This window comes from Asparagus officinalis, chromosome 2, assembly GCF_001876935.1.
Source record: "Asparagus officinalis chromosome 2, Aspof.V1, whole genome shotgun sequence".
NCBI classification, from domain to species: Eukaryota; Viridiplantae; Streptophyta; class Magnoliopsida; order Asparagales; family Asparagaceae; genus Asparagus; species Asparagus officinalis.
Window position 1 is genome coordinate 22,088,214 of NC_033795.1, and position 13,967 is coordinate 22,102,180.

At 39.5% G+C, this 13,967-nt stretch overlaps 3 protein-coding genes across 3 annotated transcripts in view; 2 read left to right on the forward strand and 1 right to left on the reverse strand.

Annotated features, from left to right (window-relative positions):
• Positions 1 to 3,499, reverse strand: part of LOC109830506 (kelch domain-containing protein 4) — a 35,829-nt gene extending 32,330 nt beyond the window's left edge. The window contains 6 exon segments of the mRNA XM_020397773.1: positions 1 to 75; positions 1,160 to 1,206; positions 1,287 to 1,419; positions 2,954 to 3,022; positions 3,106 to 3,192; positions 3,270 to 3,499. The exon segment at positions 1 to 75 is cut by the window's left edge and continues 4 nt beyond it. Of these exon segments, the coding sequence (XP_020253362.1) occupies positions 1 to 75; positions 1,160 to 1,206; positions 1,287 to 1,419; positions 2,954 to 3,022; positions 3,106 to 3,192; positions 3,270 to 3,401 (543 nt within the window). The 5' untranslated portion in view covers positions 3,402 to 3,499.
• On the forward strand, positions 3,739 to 6,492 carry LOC109830507 (oxygen-independent coproporphyrinogen-III oxidase-like protein sll1917). The gene is made up of 2 exons (XM_020397774.1): positions 3,739 to 4,730; positions 5,820 to 6,492. Exons 1-2 carry the CDS (start codon positions 3,946 to 3,948, stop codon positions 6,424 to 6,426), a joined length of 1,392 nt encoding a protein of 463 aa, XP_020253363.1. The 5' UTR covers positions 3,739 to 3,945; the 3' UTR covers positions 6,427 to 6,492.
• Positions 8,099 to 10,131, forward strand: LOC109829453 (protein ODORANT1-like). The gene is made up of 3 exons (XM_020396570.1): positions 8,099 to 8,468; positions 8,873 to 9,002; positions 9,533 to 10,131. Exons 1-3 carry the CDS (start codon positions 8,336 to 8,338, stop codon positions 9,999 to 10,001), a joined length of 732 nt encoding a protein of 243 aa, XP_020252159.1. The 5' UTR covers positions 8,099 to 8,335; the 3' UTR covers positions 10,002 to 10,131.

Here is a 13,967-nt window from a genome sequence, read left to right on the forward strand (position 1 = left end):
CGAGCGGGCACTTGGACATCCTTTCAGATTTAGTTGGTCCCACTGATTTGATTTTAGATCCAACATCCAGAAGTCCTAAAAAGAAAATTCAACCATATGAAGAGAATAGGGCAAAACAATGCTTAAAGAAACCAACCATCATGCTATGTCAATCCTCACAATTATAAACAGTATATCTTCTTCATTCATCTAAAATATAATATGTACACTACAATTAGAACTAAATACATTAACGATATATAAGAATTACATATATTATCCATATAATAAGCTCCAAAAAAGTAACTAAATGGTCATGCTTATAGAAGAAAGAGCAGCCAAGAGCTTGTATGTCACAAGTATACATACTTCTAAATAAATAAAACTCATGCATACATGTGGGCATAAAACATTCCTTACCCTACAGAAACTAATAGAAGCAATGCTATTAATCTGAGGTATCTAACAACGTATGAAGTAACATATAAAGAGACTATATAAGACACTTGACCCAACAAAGAGAAATACTGAATATTGATTTACCATTTTTATGTATTACATGTGTGAATGCAAAGTGTTTGTTGCACCAGCAAAAGTTCCAAAAACATTGTATTACATATTCTGAACAATTATGTTGAATAAAATATAAATATTGTAAGGCGCAGCACACTAGGGTCAATGGATATCTTCAAGAGGTGCAATGGTAAATTTTGAAGTATGATATTCTAAAATTATATTACTTTTTATATTGACAAATAGATGAAACATTTGATTTAGGACAACTTTCAATCATCTGTAAAATTTACCTCTTTTTCAAACTATAGTCTGTAGCATGTAATATGCTTGATGACTCGGACTTTTAGGCTAAAAGCTTATACTACATTGATGTTCACTATTTTAGGAGCACTGTAAGTCTGTAAGCATCATGAAGAGAGAAATGCTACGTGGTGCATAGGCCTACAAGTGCCCAAAAAAGTTAGGTTTGAAAATTGTCAAACGAAAAAATTGTAAACAACGAAGGAAACAAAGAGGAAAGGGAGAATATGAGGAGAGGAAAAGTAATGGAAGTTGAGAGATTACAAGATAAACAAGAAGAATAATTGCTAAAGTAGCACGCAGGGAAAGAAGAAAAAAAGATTGTTCAGATGATTAAAAGTAAAAATGACTGAGAATAAATTACCTTGTAATGATGAAACCGTTCTTGATTCGGAGAAGTGAATTCACCACCTAAAGAATTATAGGAGAGATAAGATCAGTCAGAGGACACTTTAAATTCATTGGACGGCGTAAGAATAAACTAAAATTACCAAACATATAAATATGATCCTTCCACGCCACAGCCTGGTGAGAACTACGAGGTGGTGGACTGTTAGGGCTTGAGACCAACTTCCATTCGTTTTTTTCTACATCATAGCGATAAAGGTCACCATAAACAAATGTCTGCAACAAAAACTTAAACAATTAACATTTATGATATACTTAAGATATAGGATTACAATAGTAAGATATAGGATTACAATAGTTCGCTAGAAACTTCAAGCATATTTAAGTTGAATTAAGATCATGGTATATATGTAAACGATACCATTAGATAATGAGCAAAACGAATAAGGATTTGCTATGCACTATCACATGCATAGAAGTATACATTCATCCAAATAGTTTAGGAAAAGGATCAGCACGTTTAAGAAGACAAATATTCTAGCCAAAAATGTTAGAGATCTAGAAGACTCATCCAAAAAGGCTAGCTTTTCGAAGGAGGCAATCTAAATCTCTAATAAACACACATTAACTTCCCGCTTAGTCAAAGTGGGGCTAAATGGACCCTACTAGAATACCAACATCCTTCAACAATGTTGGTGCTATAAGGGCTATTTTTGCACTAGCTTGGTCCCCATCAAACACCGAAATCCCGGCTTACCCTTTTGGGTTTCACTAGATCGGACTGGCCAAAGTTGCACGCTTTGCAACTGCGAATATCAGGTTAGCTCTGTACCATTTGTGGACTTACTAAGTTGGATATGGATGTGGGTGCAGGTACGATTATAGGACACATCAAATTTGTAAGAGGTAGGGTACGGGACATACTGAAAATCATGGACTGAAATCATAGTTCTGAGCTATATACGCAAAAGACCCTTTAAAATCATAGATTTTAGAAATCGTAGTTCTTAACTGTGGGCTGAATCGAAACCGATACTTGTCCAACAAGTTACAAAAGTGGATCAAAAGTGTAGGGTATATGTCCAAGAAGTGTATGACAAGTGTATTAATTAAAACATGTATTACATAATTGAAGTCAGAGTAAATGTATGCATATATTTAAGGAGTGTCCAAGAAGTATCTGGTACCAGTACACGTATGAACGTGTCGGGTACTGGTCCGACTTCATGATAGAAGTACCCTCGCAACACAAAGGACTTACAAGAACTCACCTCTAATAAACCCATGTTGATTCTTGATTGAGTCGATATGGGACTAAATGTAGACTACTACGTGGACCGTACAGAATATTTGCATATTTTGCACATTCCGGTACATATTGTTTCCAACATAAATTTTTGGAAAGAAAAGAAGGGTTATTTGCACTTTAACTACCCCAAACTTCTGCTCTTTTTCTATCAATCTGATACCTCAAAGTGTAAAAAACTCGACATTAATTTTGTTCAAGAATATCAACAGATAAAAGAGAATTTAGAAACTAATTTTCTTACCAAATTTCAGTTTTTTTAAGTTGGCGGAAGTGATGAACAAAGTAAGGGCTTTTAGGTATCAAACTGTCAAATTAACTTCAATTTGAAATCTTTGAGGTATCAAAACGTTAAAACAGAACTTTAGGGTACCAAAACTCAGAACAATGTGAAACATTGGGGTATCAAAGTGCAAACAACCCAAAATGAAAACCTCAACATGGTGCTAAGTAAAGAATGACCTATATCACACTATCAAACATAGATCCCACAAAAACACTCACCTTGCTGCCATTATAGAATTCTCCCCCATACAGAACCAACTCCGTCTCTTTCTGCGGATTGATTGTCAACTGAGCCAAAACATAATCAAAAGTTCACAATTCTGCTCCCAAATAAATTTGAAAAATTAGGACTAAAGGTTTCGGTTGCTTACAGAGCAGTTGGATCGAGGGGAAGGACGAGGGACATTGTCGTCGACGTGGACCTCCTTCTTCTTTGCCTCTTCCTTCTGTATATTCCTCTGCATTAAAAAAATTAGAATAATTAATAGCGAAAAATTAGCTAGGGTTAGGTTAGGGTTTAAGGGGAGAGGAGTACGAGGATGGCGTCGATGTCGTCCTCTTCAGAGACTTTCTTGCTCTCTCTTCGACCTCGCTTCTCTTCGGCTTTCGCGGTTTTTCTCTCCGTCTTCTCCTTTCCGTGCCCGGGCTTCTTCGATTTCTTCCCCATCTCGCGCGATGCGTCGGCGGCGGCTTGAATCGCAGTGAGGAAAAAATTACGCTTTATACCCAACTAATTTGACAAAAAAACTCAGGGTCCTGGATAATAATAGTGTCCCTTCGGTAAGGCTTATTTAATTTTCACTCTGATGCCCCAAAGTTCGGCTACGTTTATTTCAGGGTTATTTGCATATATTTTCCTTTAATTATAGATATTTGCATAACTATCCCTCAACTCTTATATTTCGTAAATTAACCCTCAAATTATTAACTTCAGAAAAAAAAGGCATAAAATCATCAACTTGATAAGTAAAAATATAACTATTGATGATTGATGATTTGGGGTATTTTCGTTTAAACTTGTTAATTTGAGGGGTAGTTTTGCAGATATTGATATGTGACGGGTGATTCTACAAATCCCATGATTGTAAGGAGTCTATGTGCAAATAACCCCCAAGTTTAACAGACCCCGCCTCGAACAGACCCGTACTTCTTCCCTCCAAAACCTGCACGAACAGAACGAAGCAAAAAAAAACAAAAAAAAAAAACAAATCATGCAGAGATCAACTTTCTTCCCTGTTTCCCCCTCCTCCTCTTTCCTCCTCCATCCTCGCAAATTCAAACCCAAACTCCCTCCTCATCAGTCAACCGGACTCTCTCCAATCTCCACTCTACAATGCCCACAACCCGTTCGACAAAATCCCCCACCGACCTCTGCCTACATCCACCTCCCCTTCTGCCGCCACCGCTGCCACTACTGTGACTTCACCATCATAGCCCTCGGCAACCTCTCTCCCTCACCTGAAAATGACCCGAGAATCTCCAATTACGTCCACCTCCTCCTCCGTGAAATCCAGTCCACCCGCTCCCGTCCAAACCCTCACCCTCCTCTCCAAACCCTCTTCTTTGGTGGGGGCACTCCCTCTCTCATCCCCCCGAAACTCCTCTCCTCAGTCCTAGATGTAATTTCATCAAAATTTGGCATAAGCCCGGATGCTGAAATCTCTATCGAAATGGACCCAGGTACTTTTGATAAGAAAAAATTAGATGAAATTGTGGGATTGGGGGTGAATAGGGTGTCGTTGGGAGTGCAGGCATTTCAAGAGGAGATGTTGAGGGGATGTGGGAGAGCTCATGGGGTGAAGGAGGTGGAGGAGGCGGTGGAGATGGTGAATGGGTGTGATGGGTTGGAGAATTGGAGCTTGGACTTGATATCGTCTTTGCCGTATCAGAGGGAGGAAATGTGGAGGGAGAGCTTGCGGAGGGCGGTGGAGGCGGGGCCCACACATGTCTCAGTTTACGATCTGCAGGTTGAGAAGGGGACCAAGTTCGCGCATCTGTAAGTAATCGACGAACGAGTTTTCTAAAACTTTACAGTGGTGTTTTTTTGAAGGACTTGCAATTGATTTACAATATCATGCAGTTCCATAATTTCAAAATAGCAGAGAACTCCTCCTTAATTTTGAACTATTATCAGATAACCACTCCTCACCTTCAAAATATCAGAAAACCGCCCTTAAGTTTACAGGTTATCAGAAAACCCCCTTCAACTTTAAGATTTTTTAGAAAACTCCCTAAAAGCGTTAACAATAATTTCCACTGGCAAAAACAATCCCCTGTGTGATTTTACCGACTCGTGAAAATTGTGGTTGACTCTGTCATGGGTATTCTGATATTTGAAAGTTATGGGGGGTTATCTGATAATTGTCAAGTGTTAAGGGGGACTTTTTGATATTTAGCCTTCCATTAAGACATTCTTTGGGCATTGTTTGATTGAAGTTATGTTTGGGTAAGGGTAGTTGGAGTCTTATGTAGCATAACTAGCTACATTCAAACTCCATAATTGAAGTTATGTTTGGGTAAGGGTAGTTGGAGTCTTATGTAGCATAACTAGCTACATTCAAACTCCATAACGTCTGTTTTGTTGAGTTGGAGTCTTATGTAGCATAACTAGCTACATTCAAACTCCATAACGTCTGTTTTGTTGATTGTTTTTGCATAGGAAGATTTGTTGCAAAAACCTATGCAAAAACAAAGTTGACTTACATATAGAGGAGTCGTTGCTATATTCAGATTGATGGATGTTTCAACAACATGAATTGGAACTATATGATATTGCACAATGCACATACACTTGTAAGTACATATGGTCTAACAAAACATAACCTAAATGCATGGTTGGTTAGGAGTTGTTAGAATTACAAATGCATTTACAACATAATGCAGTTCCAACTCCTGTTGTTCGAAAACTCCAGTTCAAGCATAATTGCAACTCCTGTATTTTTCAGTCAATTTTCTTTTACTGTAACTTGAAGTTGCGATAACATCAACTAAACATGCGTGCTGAGATTTAAATGCAGTTGCAACACACCTGAGGAGATAAGAGTGTTAAACATTTTCATGATAATATCAAATTATACATATTCAGGTACACTCCGGGAGAATTTCCTCTACCAACAGAAACCCAATCCGCAGACTTCTACAGAATAGCATCAGAAACCCTCACCAACGCGGGATATGACCACTACGAGATCAGCAGCTACTGCAAGGGTGGCTACGAGTGCAGCCACAACCTCGCATACTGGCAAAACAAACCCTTCTATGGATTCGGTCTAGGATCCACAAGCTACGTTGATGGAGTCAGATTCTCAAGGACAAAAAGACTCAAAGACTACACAAACTACGTCCTAAAGTTAGAAAACGAAGAGGTAGAAAAGAGTAAAAATTTGATTGTGGAAGCTAAGGATATGGCTATGGATGTTGTTATGTTGTCTCTTAGAACGGCGAGGGGTTTGGATATGTGTATGTTTGAGAGGTCTTATGGAAAGGAGCTAGCGTCAGCATTGTATGAGGCTTTTAGGCCATATATTGAGAGTGGGCATGTGATTGTTATGAATGAGGATAGAAGGAGATTGGGGATTGAGGAGTTTGAGATGAGGAAGGAGGAGGTTGGTTTTCTTAGGTTAAGTGATCCTGATGGATTTTTGTTGTCGAATGAGTTGATCTCTATTGCATTTGGGGTTATATCTCCCTGAGAGAGAGACTTTTGTATTGACTTATCATATTTTATTGTATGTATTTCAAATTTGTATTAGTTGTTCCTTGTCAATGGTTTCACTATAATCCCCTCATCTGTACCTTCCATAGCATTTTTATCCCTCAACTAGTTTTTAGTAGCAGAATATCCCTAAACTGGCATTTCTAGAAGAATATACTACAGATACGTACATAACCCGAGTGTAAAATAATTGAGTATGATATTTTGAATTTGAGAATGGTTTTGTAAGTGGGTGGGTATAAAACTAAATCAGTTTAAAACTTTGGATTTATTGCATTTTGGGTTATATCACCGCCGCCGACACCCAACAATATGTGGGCACATTCGTCCTCGTCTGGCGTAGCTGCCTTCATCATCTTGTTCGCGATGCTCTGGTTCACAATGAAGTGTCGCAAGAAACACATGTGACACCTTCGCAACGCCTGCTGCTGCTTCACTGGCCATCGACATTGACTGACTGCACGAGTTTCAGGAGCGTGAGAGGAAGGGGAAGAAGGAGAAGAAGATGCTTATGTCTGTGTTTTTTGTTTTGGGGAGAGGATGCGAGAGTGTTGAATGAAATGTAGCTAGTCATGGGTTTCATGGAGCTTGTGTTGATCACTGGTTGGTGTATTTCGGTTGATTGTCCTCTTTGTCGATGCAAAATCTTAACATCCGTCAAGTAATTTTATTGACACTTTGCTACCCTAAAAATTACCAATTTTGCAAATGTAGGTTATGGTGGTAGCTAGGCTAGTTAGCTCTAATTGAGTAATGTTGGTGTGTTGTGTGTCAAATTTTGGAATGTAGTGAGGAGGAGTCGGTTTGTGCTACGACATTTTTGCAGAAGTTTTTTGGTAGCACAAATTAATTGAGATTCAGTTGTTTTTGAATGTTTTGAATTTATGTTTATAATTAGAAACTGTATTGGGCTCTTTTTTTGGGGGGAAATAAAACCATTTAGTATGCTCCTCCATTTTAATCATAAATTCCTTTATAAATTATAAATTCCAGTCCAAAATTTATACGATGAAATAATTATGTAGAAAATAAATGCAAAATATGTCTTAGAGAAATTAAATTACTAGGTTAAATTTTATAAAACACTCTTGAACATTGGAGGTGCTGCAAAATAACCCCATCAACTATTTAAATTCGAGAAAACCCCGAAATTATTGGGTATTGTACATAGCCTCCTGAACTTTATTTGTTTTACTAAACCACGTGACGTTTGGGTTGTCTCACAATACTCTGTTGAACTTTAAACATTTCTCACTGGACCATGTTGTAACTGGTAAATAATTAAACATTTCTCACAATTCCATGCTGAATATAAAAAAAAAAAAAAAAAAAAAAAAAAAAAAAAAAAAAAAACACCCCAAAAGAAAACACTAAGGGTCTATGTACCTTGATCCAGAACTTCTTAATGAAGTCGGTGAAGATACATCCACTAATTTAACTCAAATACAAAACACAGGCATTTCAAGAAGACGTTGCCAACTGTCCTAATGGGACCCTTAAGTAAATATTAAGATATTGATCTCTCTTAAACACGTCACCAATCAAATATCAGAAAAAACTTATGATCAACCCTTGGCTTTAACTGTTTAATTGTGAGTGCTCCCCTCGTCAACTACAAGAATCTTCTTCTCTTTCTGGCCTCTCCAAGTTCTAACCAAAACTCATAGGAGAAAATTTTATTCCTTCAATAACGTGGACCTCAAACACAACCACTTGTTTATTGCCTCCAATGAACTGTCTCGAGCATCCAGGCCTCAAGTAGCGTTACAATATAAACTTCAGCGTTGGTTCATCATCTCCTCTCTCTCTCTCTCTATCTCTCTCTCTCTCTCTCTCTCTCACACACATAATTATTTACTTCTTGCTCCTCTTGGGCTTCAATTGCCATGGGGAGAAAACCTTGTTGTGATAAAGTTGGCCTCAAGAGAGGCCCATGGACGATGGAGGAAGATCAGAAGCTCATTGACTTCATCCTCAACAACGGAATTCAATGCTGGCGCCTCGTCCCCAAGCTCGCAGGTAGGGGATATTAGTTATATGCTTCAAGTGAATTGCAAGAAACCTCCTCCGTCTCATCAATGAAACCATTAGTTTTATGGTGAAGTTTGATGCCTACATGCAAAAATCCAGGTTAATGATAAATTTTAAAAAAAAATTATCCAAGAATTGTATTTTCCGTTATTTGCAACTTTGCATCCTGAAATGCAAACATCTGTCTCGACATCTGAAGAACAAAACTTTGTTACAAAATTAACAATTTCATTAGTGGCGAAGAAGACGAGGGGGTTTTGTTGAACTTTTAGATTAAGAGATTCTTCAGAAACCAGGATATGGATGGAAGGTGTTTCTTAGAATTTACGTACGTCATCTGCTTCGCTTCATGAAATTTCTGTAATGTCTATGGTTTTGTATGATTCTTGAAGGGTTGATGAGATGCGGGAAGAGTTGCAGGCTAAGGTGGATTAACTACCTTCGCCCTGACCTCAAGAGAGGAGATTTTTCGGAGGACGAAGAAGATATATTGATCGAGCTTCATTCGCGCCTTGGTAATAGGTACGTTCATTCTTATTTCTCATAGATAGTCCAATTCTAAAGGTTGTACCTTAAAGCTCTCACTGCCTCTTTTTTTTCTTTTCTTTTTTTTGGATAATACGTCTTCCTGATGATTACTAGGGAGATGACCACAAATATTTGCATTCTTGATTCTCATAGATAGGCAGAGTTCTAGGTTTTATGTTAAAAGATAATTTGGTTATTTCCAAATAGGTAAATCAATACTTAGAAACTTCATCAGTAGTTACAAAGTTCAAATTCCTATCGACAAGATGTATGCTACAGTTATGATATCGATGTTACAAAATATGCATTGATCATGTTAATGCTAAGAGTGCCTTATGATTTCAATGCAGAGGATGACAGAGTGTCTTCATTCTTGATTCTCATAGATAGATAGTCAAGTTCCTTAGTTGTATAAGATACAAATGCATGCATTTCAATTAGGTAGTATTCTACAGTTATTTGCAAAATACACATTGACATTCTCAAAGCTAACAGTGCGCATCTCCCTTTCGATCACAATTCAGATGGTCGAAGATTGCTTCACATTTCCCAGGGCGAACTGATAACGAGATTAAGAACCACTGGAACACACGAATCAAGAAGAAGTTGAAGCTCCAAGGCATTGATCCAATAACACACGAGCCCATAAAACAGTCAGAAGATGGTCATGACTCAGTTTCTAACATAACGGTAGACGATGAGAACAAGGTGTTGGATGCAAATGCAAATGCAACAAGCCAAGATAAAAATAAAATTGTTCCTCCATCTCAAGAGAAGGAGGAGAATAATAATGAGGCAATTCTGAATGCAGATGGGAGATTACATGAGACTATCAACCTCACAATGGATGGGGAGTGTAGCGTTGAAGGATCAAGTCTGTGCTGGGATGCTATTGATTCTTTTCCTTCGTGGGAGGCAATGTACTATCTTGAAGATGTGTTATTTTTTATGAATGATCCATTAGTCTCAATTGATTCTTTTGGAAAAGATTAGTGAAGGAAAGTTTGTCTTTAAGAAAAAAGTTTTCAATGTTAAAGTTGGATTTTGTTGATTCTTTGATGTTTTTGTAATTAGTTACCTTTTTATCAATGTTTCTTAGTATTCAAGGGAGCGTGTAATCACTTTTTTGTCGGAAAAACATGTAATTCAGTTGTTGTCATCAGTAAAAAGAATTTGATAACATTTTAGATATCTTTCTTATAAGATGTAGAATGCAAGATGAACTTTAGCAATATATCAAAATTTCAAAGTTGTCGTCAGGAATGTGGGTTATAACTGAAGAATTACAGGAAAAAAAACAGAGAATCAGCCAGACAGAAGCCAGACAGACTGGCGGTCGACCGACGCGGTCGACCGCAAACGTGCACGCAGACTTACTGGGATTCGGAGTTGATGGCGGTCGACCGCGAATGACTGTAAAGAATTTAGCTCTCGGGTTTGTGATTTGAGTCCTACGGTCGACCATCGATGTTTTCTGGGCTGGGCTTCGGTTTTTTGACCCGATTCGTTTCTAAGTTATATATATCCCTAAACCTGATTTGTTAGGGTTAAGCAAGGACGAATTTGAGCAGTATTTGAGAGATGATTGTTGCATCCAATTGTGGGAGAGTTGTGAGAGATCAAGAGCTTTGTTTTAGGGTTTGATATGAGAGATTTGTAACTCTACTTGTATTCTCTGATTTCTAATAGTAAGAACTCCCTCCCCCTTGTCCCGTGGACGTAGGCAACTTGTCGAACCACGTAAATTATTTGTTCTTGTTGTGGTTGTGTTTGCATATTAGTTATGACTTAGTTCGAGTTATTGTTCGTGTTGCATAAGAAAAACTTCCTCCGCGCACAACAATTGGTATCAGAGCAAGATCGACAACATGGGAGATGCAAGCACATCAGGTTTGTCTCTTACAAAGGCGATACAGAGTCTGAGCATCAATAACACAAAGATTGATGTTCCGAAGTTCGATGGCAAGATCAATTTCGGATTGTGGAGGTGTCATGTGATGGATGCCTTGGATGCACAGAATTTAGAGGAGACTCTTGAGTTAAAAGAGAAACCCGCAGATATGGAGGATAAGGTTTGGAGGAAGATGAACAGTAGAGGATAAGGTGTTATTAGGTCATGCTTGACGCCTGATCTTATTTATGATGTTATGAACGAGACGTCGGCGAAGAAGATGTGGGAAACACTCAATGAGAAATATCTTACGAAGAGCATTGAAAATCGGCTTCACTTGAAGAAGAGATTTTTCTAGTTCAATATGAAGAGGGGAGTTTCCATCAGGGAGCATGTCAACAACTTCACTAAGCTACTTTCAGATATAGCCAACGTGGATATTATAGTTGAGGATGAAGACAAGGCGATGCTACTTATGTGTTCGTTGCCCGAAGATGATTATGGTACGTTCGTTCTCACTATGATTAATGGAAGAACTACAGTCAGCTACAAGGAGGTGACCTCAGCTTTGGTGAACTATGAGTTGAGGAAGAGTGATGGTGAACCCTCCGAGAAGGCATCGGAAGATGCATTAGCAGTTCGAGGCCGAGATCCAAATCGTCGCTAGTTCAACCGCTTAAAGTCAAAGAATAGGAGTGCCTATAAGAGTGTTAGTAAAAATCAATGTCGGTATTGTAAAGAAGAAGGACATTGGAAGATTGACTGCCCAAAGTGGAAAGAAAAAACCGGGAAGAATAAGGGGAAAGCTGCACAAGCTTCAGAAGTGAATGTTGTAAAAGCTACTGGTGAGCATTCAGATTCAGATTCTTCAGGCTATTCATGCCCTGCATTACCGTCGATTTGCTATGCGGATTCCACGGAGTGGATGATGGATTCGGGAGCTACATATCACATCTGCCCTAAGAGGGAGTGGTTTTCTAGCTTTGAGGAGCTGAAAAGAGGGGATGTCGTGCTTATGGATAATGACCATGTATGTCCTATTGGTGGTATTGGTTCAGTCTGGATTAGGATGCATGATGGTGTAGTAAGGGAGTTGAAGGAAGTGAGTTTCGTACCGTAGTTGACGAAGAACATCATTTCTCTTGGGACTTTGGAGGCAGCAAGATATCGAGTGATCTTAGAGGATGCTACAGTGAAGATCACGAAGGGTTCTATGGTGGTGATGCGAGGTGTCAGGGAAAACAACATATACTACTTGAAGGGCAAGACAGTTACAGGGGGTCTGGCAGCTTCTATCACTACAGAGGAGGACACTACCACCTTATGGCACATGAGACTTGGACACACAGGAGATAAGTCCCTACAGTCATTGGCTAAACAGGGGCTATTGAAAGGTGCTAAGACCTGCAAGATGGAGCTGTGTAAGCACTGTGTACTTGGGAAGAAGACTAGAGTGAAGTTTGGCACCGCTGTTTATAACACCCGAGGTACATTGGATTACATTCATACAGATGTTTGGGGTCCTTCCAAGAACACATCTCTTGATGGAGCCAACTATTTTGTCACTTTCATTGATAATTATTCCAGGAGGAATTGGGTATACCCAATGAAGCATAAACATCAGGTCCTGGATATTTTTGTGGAGTGGAAGAAGAAAGTGGAGCTGCAGACAGGTAGAAAGGTGAAGACTCTACGTTCAGATAACGGTGAAGAGTACAAGAGTGATCTGTTTTTGCGGTTTTATCGGGATCACGGCATTAGAAGACACTTCATTGTTCAAGAGACGCCGCAACAGAACGGGGTGGCTGAGAGATTGAACCGTACCTTGCTGGAGAAGGTGCAGTGTATGATGACGCAGAGTGGATTGCCTAGATCCTTTTGGGTCGAGGCGTTAGTCTATGTGACCCATCTAGTAAACAGGTTATCGTGCACTGCGATAGATAGGAAGACTCCTTTGGAGCGTTGGTTTGGTTCGGTGGCTAGTGACTATGAGTCGCTTCGGATATTCGGGTGTCAAGCTTATTATCATGTCAGTGATGGTAAATTAAATCCGAGAGCGAGGAAAGCAGTCTTTATGGGATTTAGAGATGGAGTCAAAAGCTTCAAGTTATGGGATCCACAGGACAAGAAGATAGTTATTAACAGAGATGTCACATTTGACGAGGCGTACATGATAAGGCCTCGAGCCCCTCGGCAGGTGGAGGGAGACCAGACAGGAAAGATATCGCAGCAGGTGGAGGATGATGTGACTCCACTCACTCCAGAGAGCACTGTATCCATTGAGGCTCATACAGAGGTGACACTGGGAGGAGATGAGATGATAGCCGGGCAGATAAATGATACAGTGGATTATGGGACTCATGAACAGGGTCATGTTCAGGGGTCCATTGTAGCAGATAGACCTAGAAGAGAGATTCGTCGGCCAGCTAAGTATAATGATGTCATGATCGCATATGCATTATCAGTGGAGGTCGTTGATGATATGGTTCCAGCCACATTCAAGGAGGCAGAGTCTAGCCCCGATTCGATCAGGTGGAGGGAAGCTATGGAGGAGGAGATGCGGTCTCTTCAGAAGAACGATACTTTGACACTTGCACATCTACCCAAGGGTAAGAAGGCTATTGGTTGCAAGTGGGTATATGCGAAGAAGGAAGGATCTTCTATTGGGGACATAAGGTTCAAAGCCAGATTGGTTGCCAAGGGATATGCACAACTTGAGGGCATTGATTACAACAAGGTATTTTCACCCGTTGTGAAGCATTCGTCGATATGGATTTTATTAGCGTTGGTAGCACAGTTGGAGTTGGATTTGGTCCAGATGGATGTGAAGATAGCCTTTTTACACGGTGATTTAGATGAGGAGATCTACATGACACAACCCCAGGGTTTCAAAGCTGCAGGAAAGGAAGATTTGGTTTGTAAGATGAAGAAGTCCCTTTATGGTTTGAAGCAGTCACCAAGACAGTGGTATAAGAGATTCAACGGTTTTATGATTGGCCGAGGGTACACGAGGAGCCCATATGACCCATGTGTTTATATGCACAAGCTACATGATGGTGAGCACATAT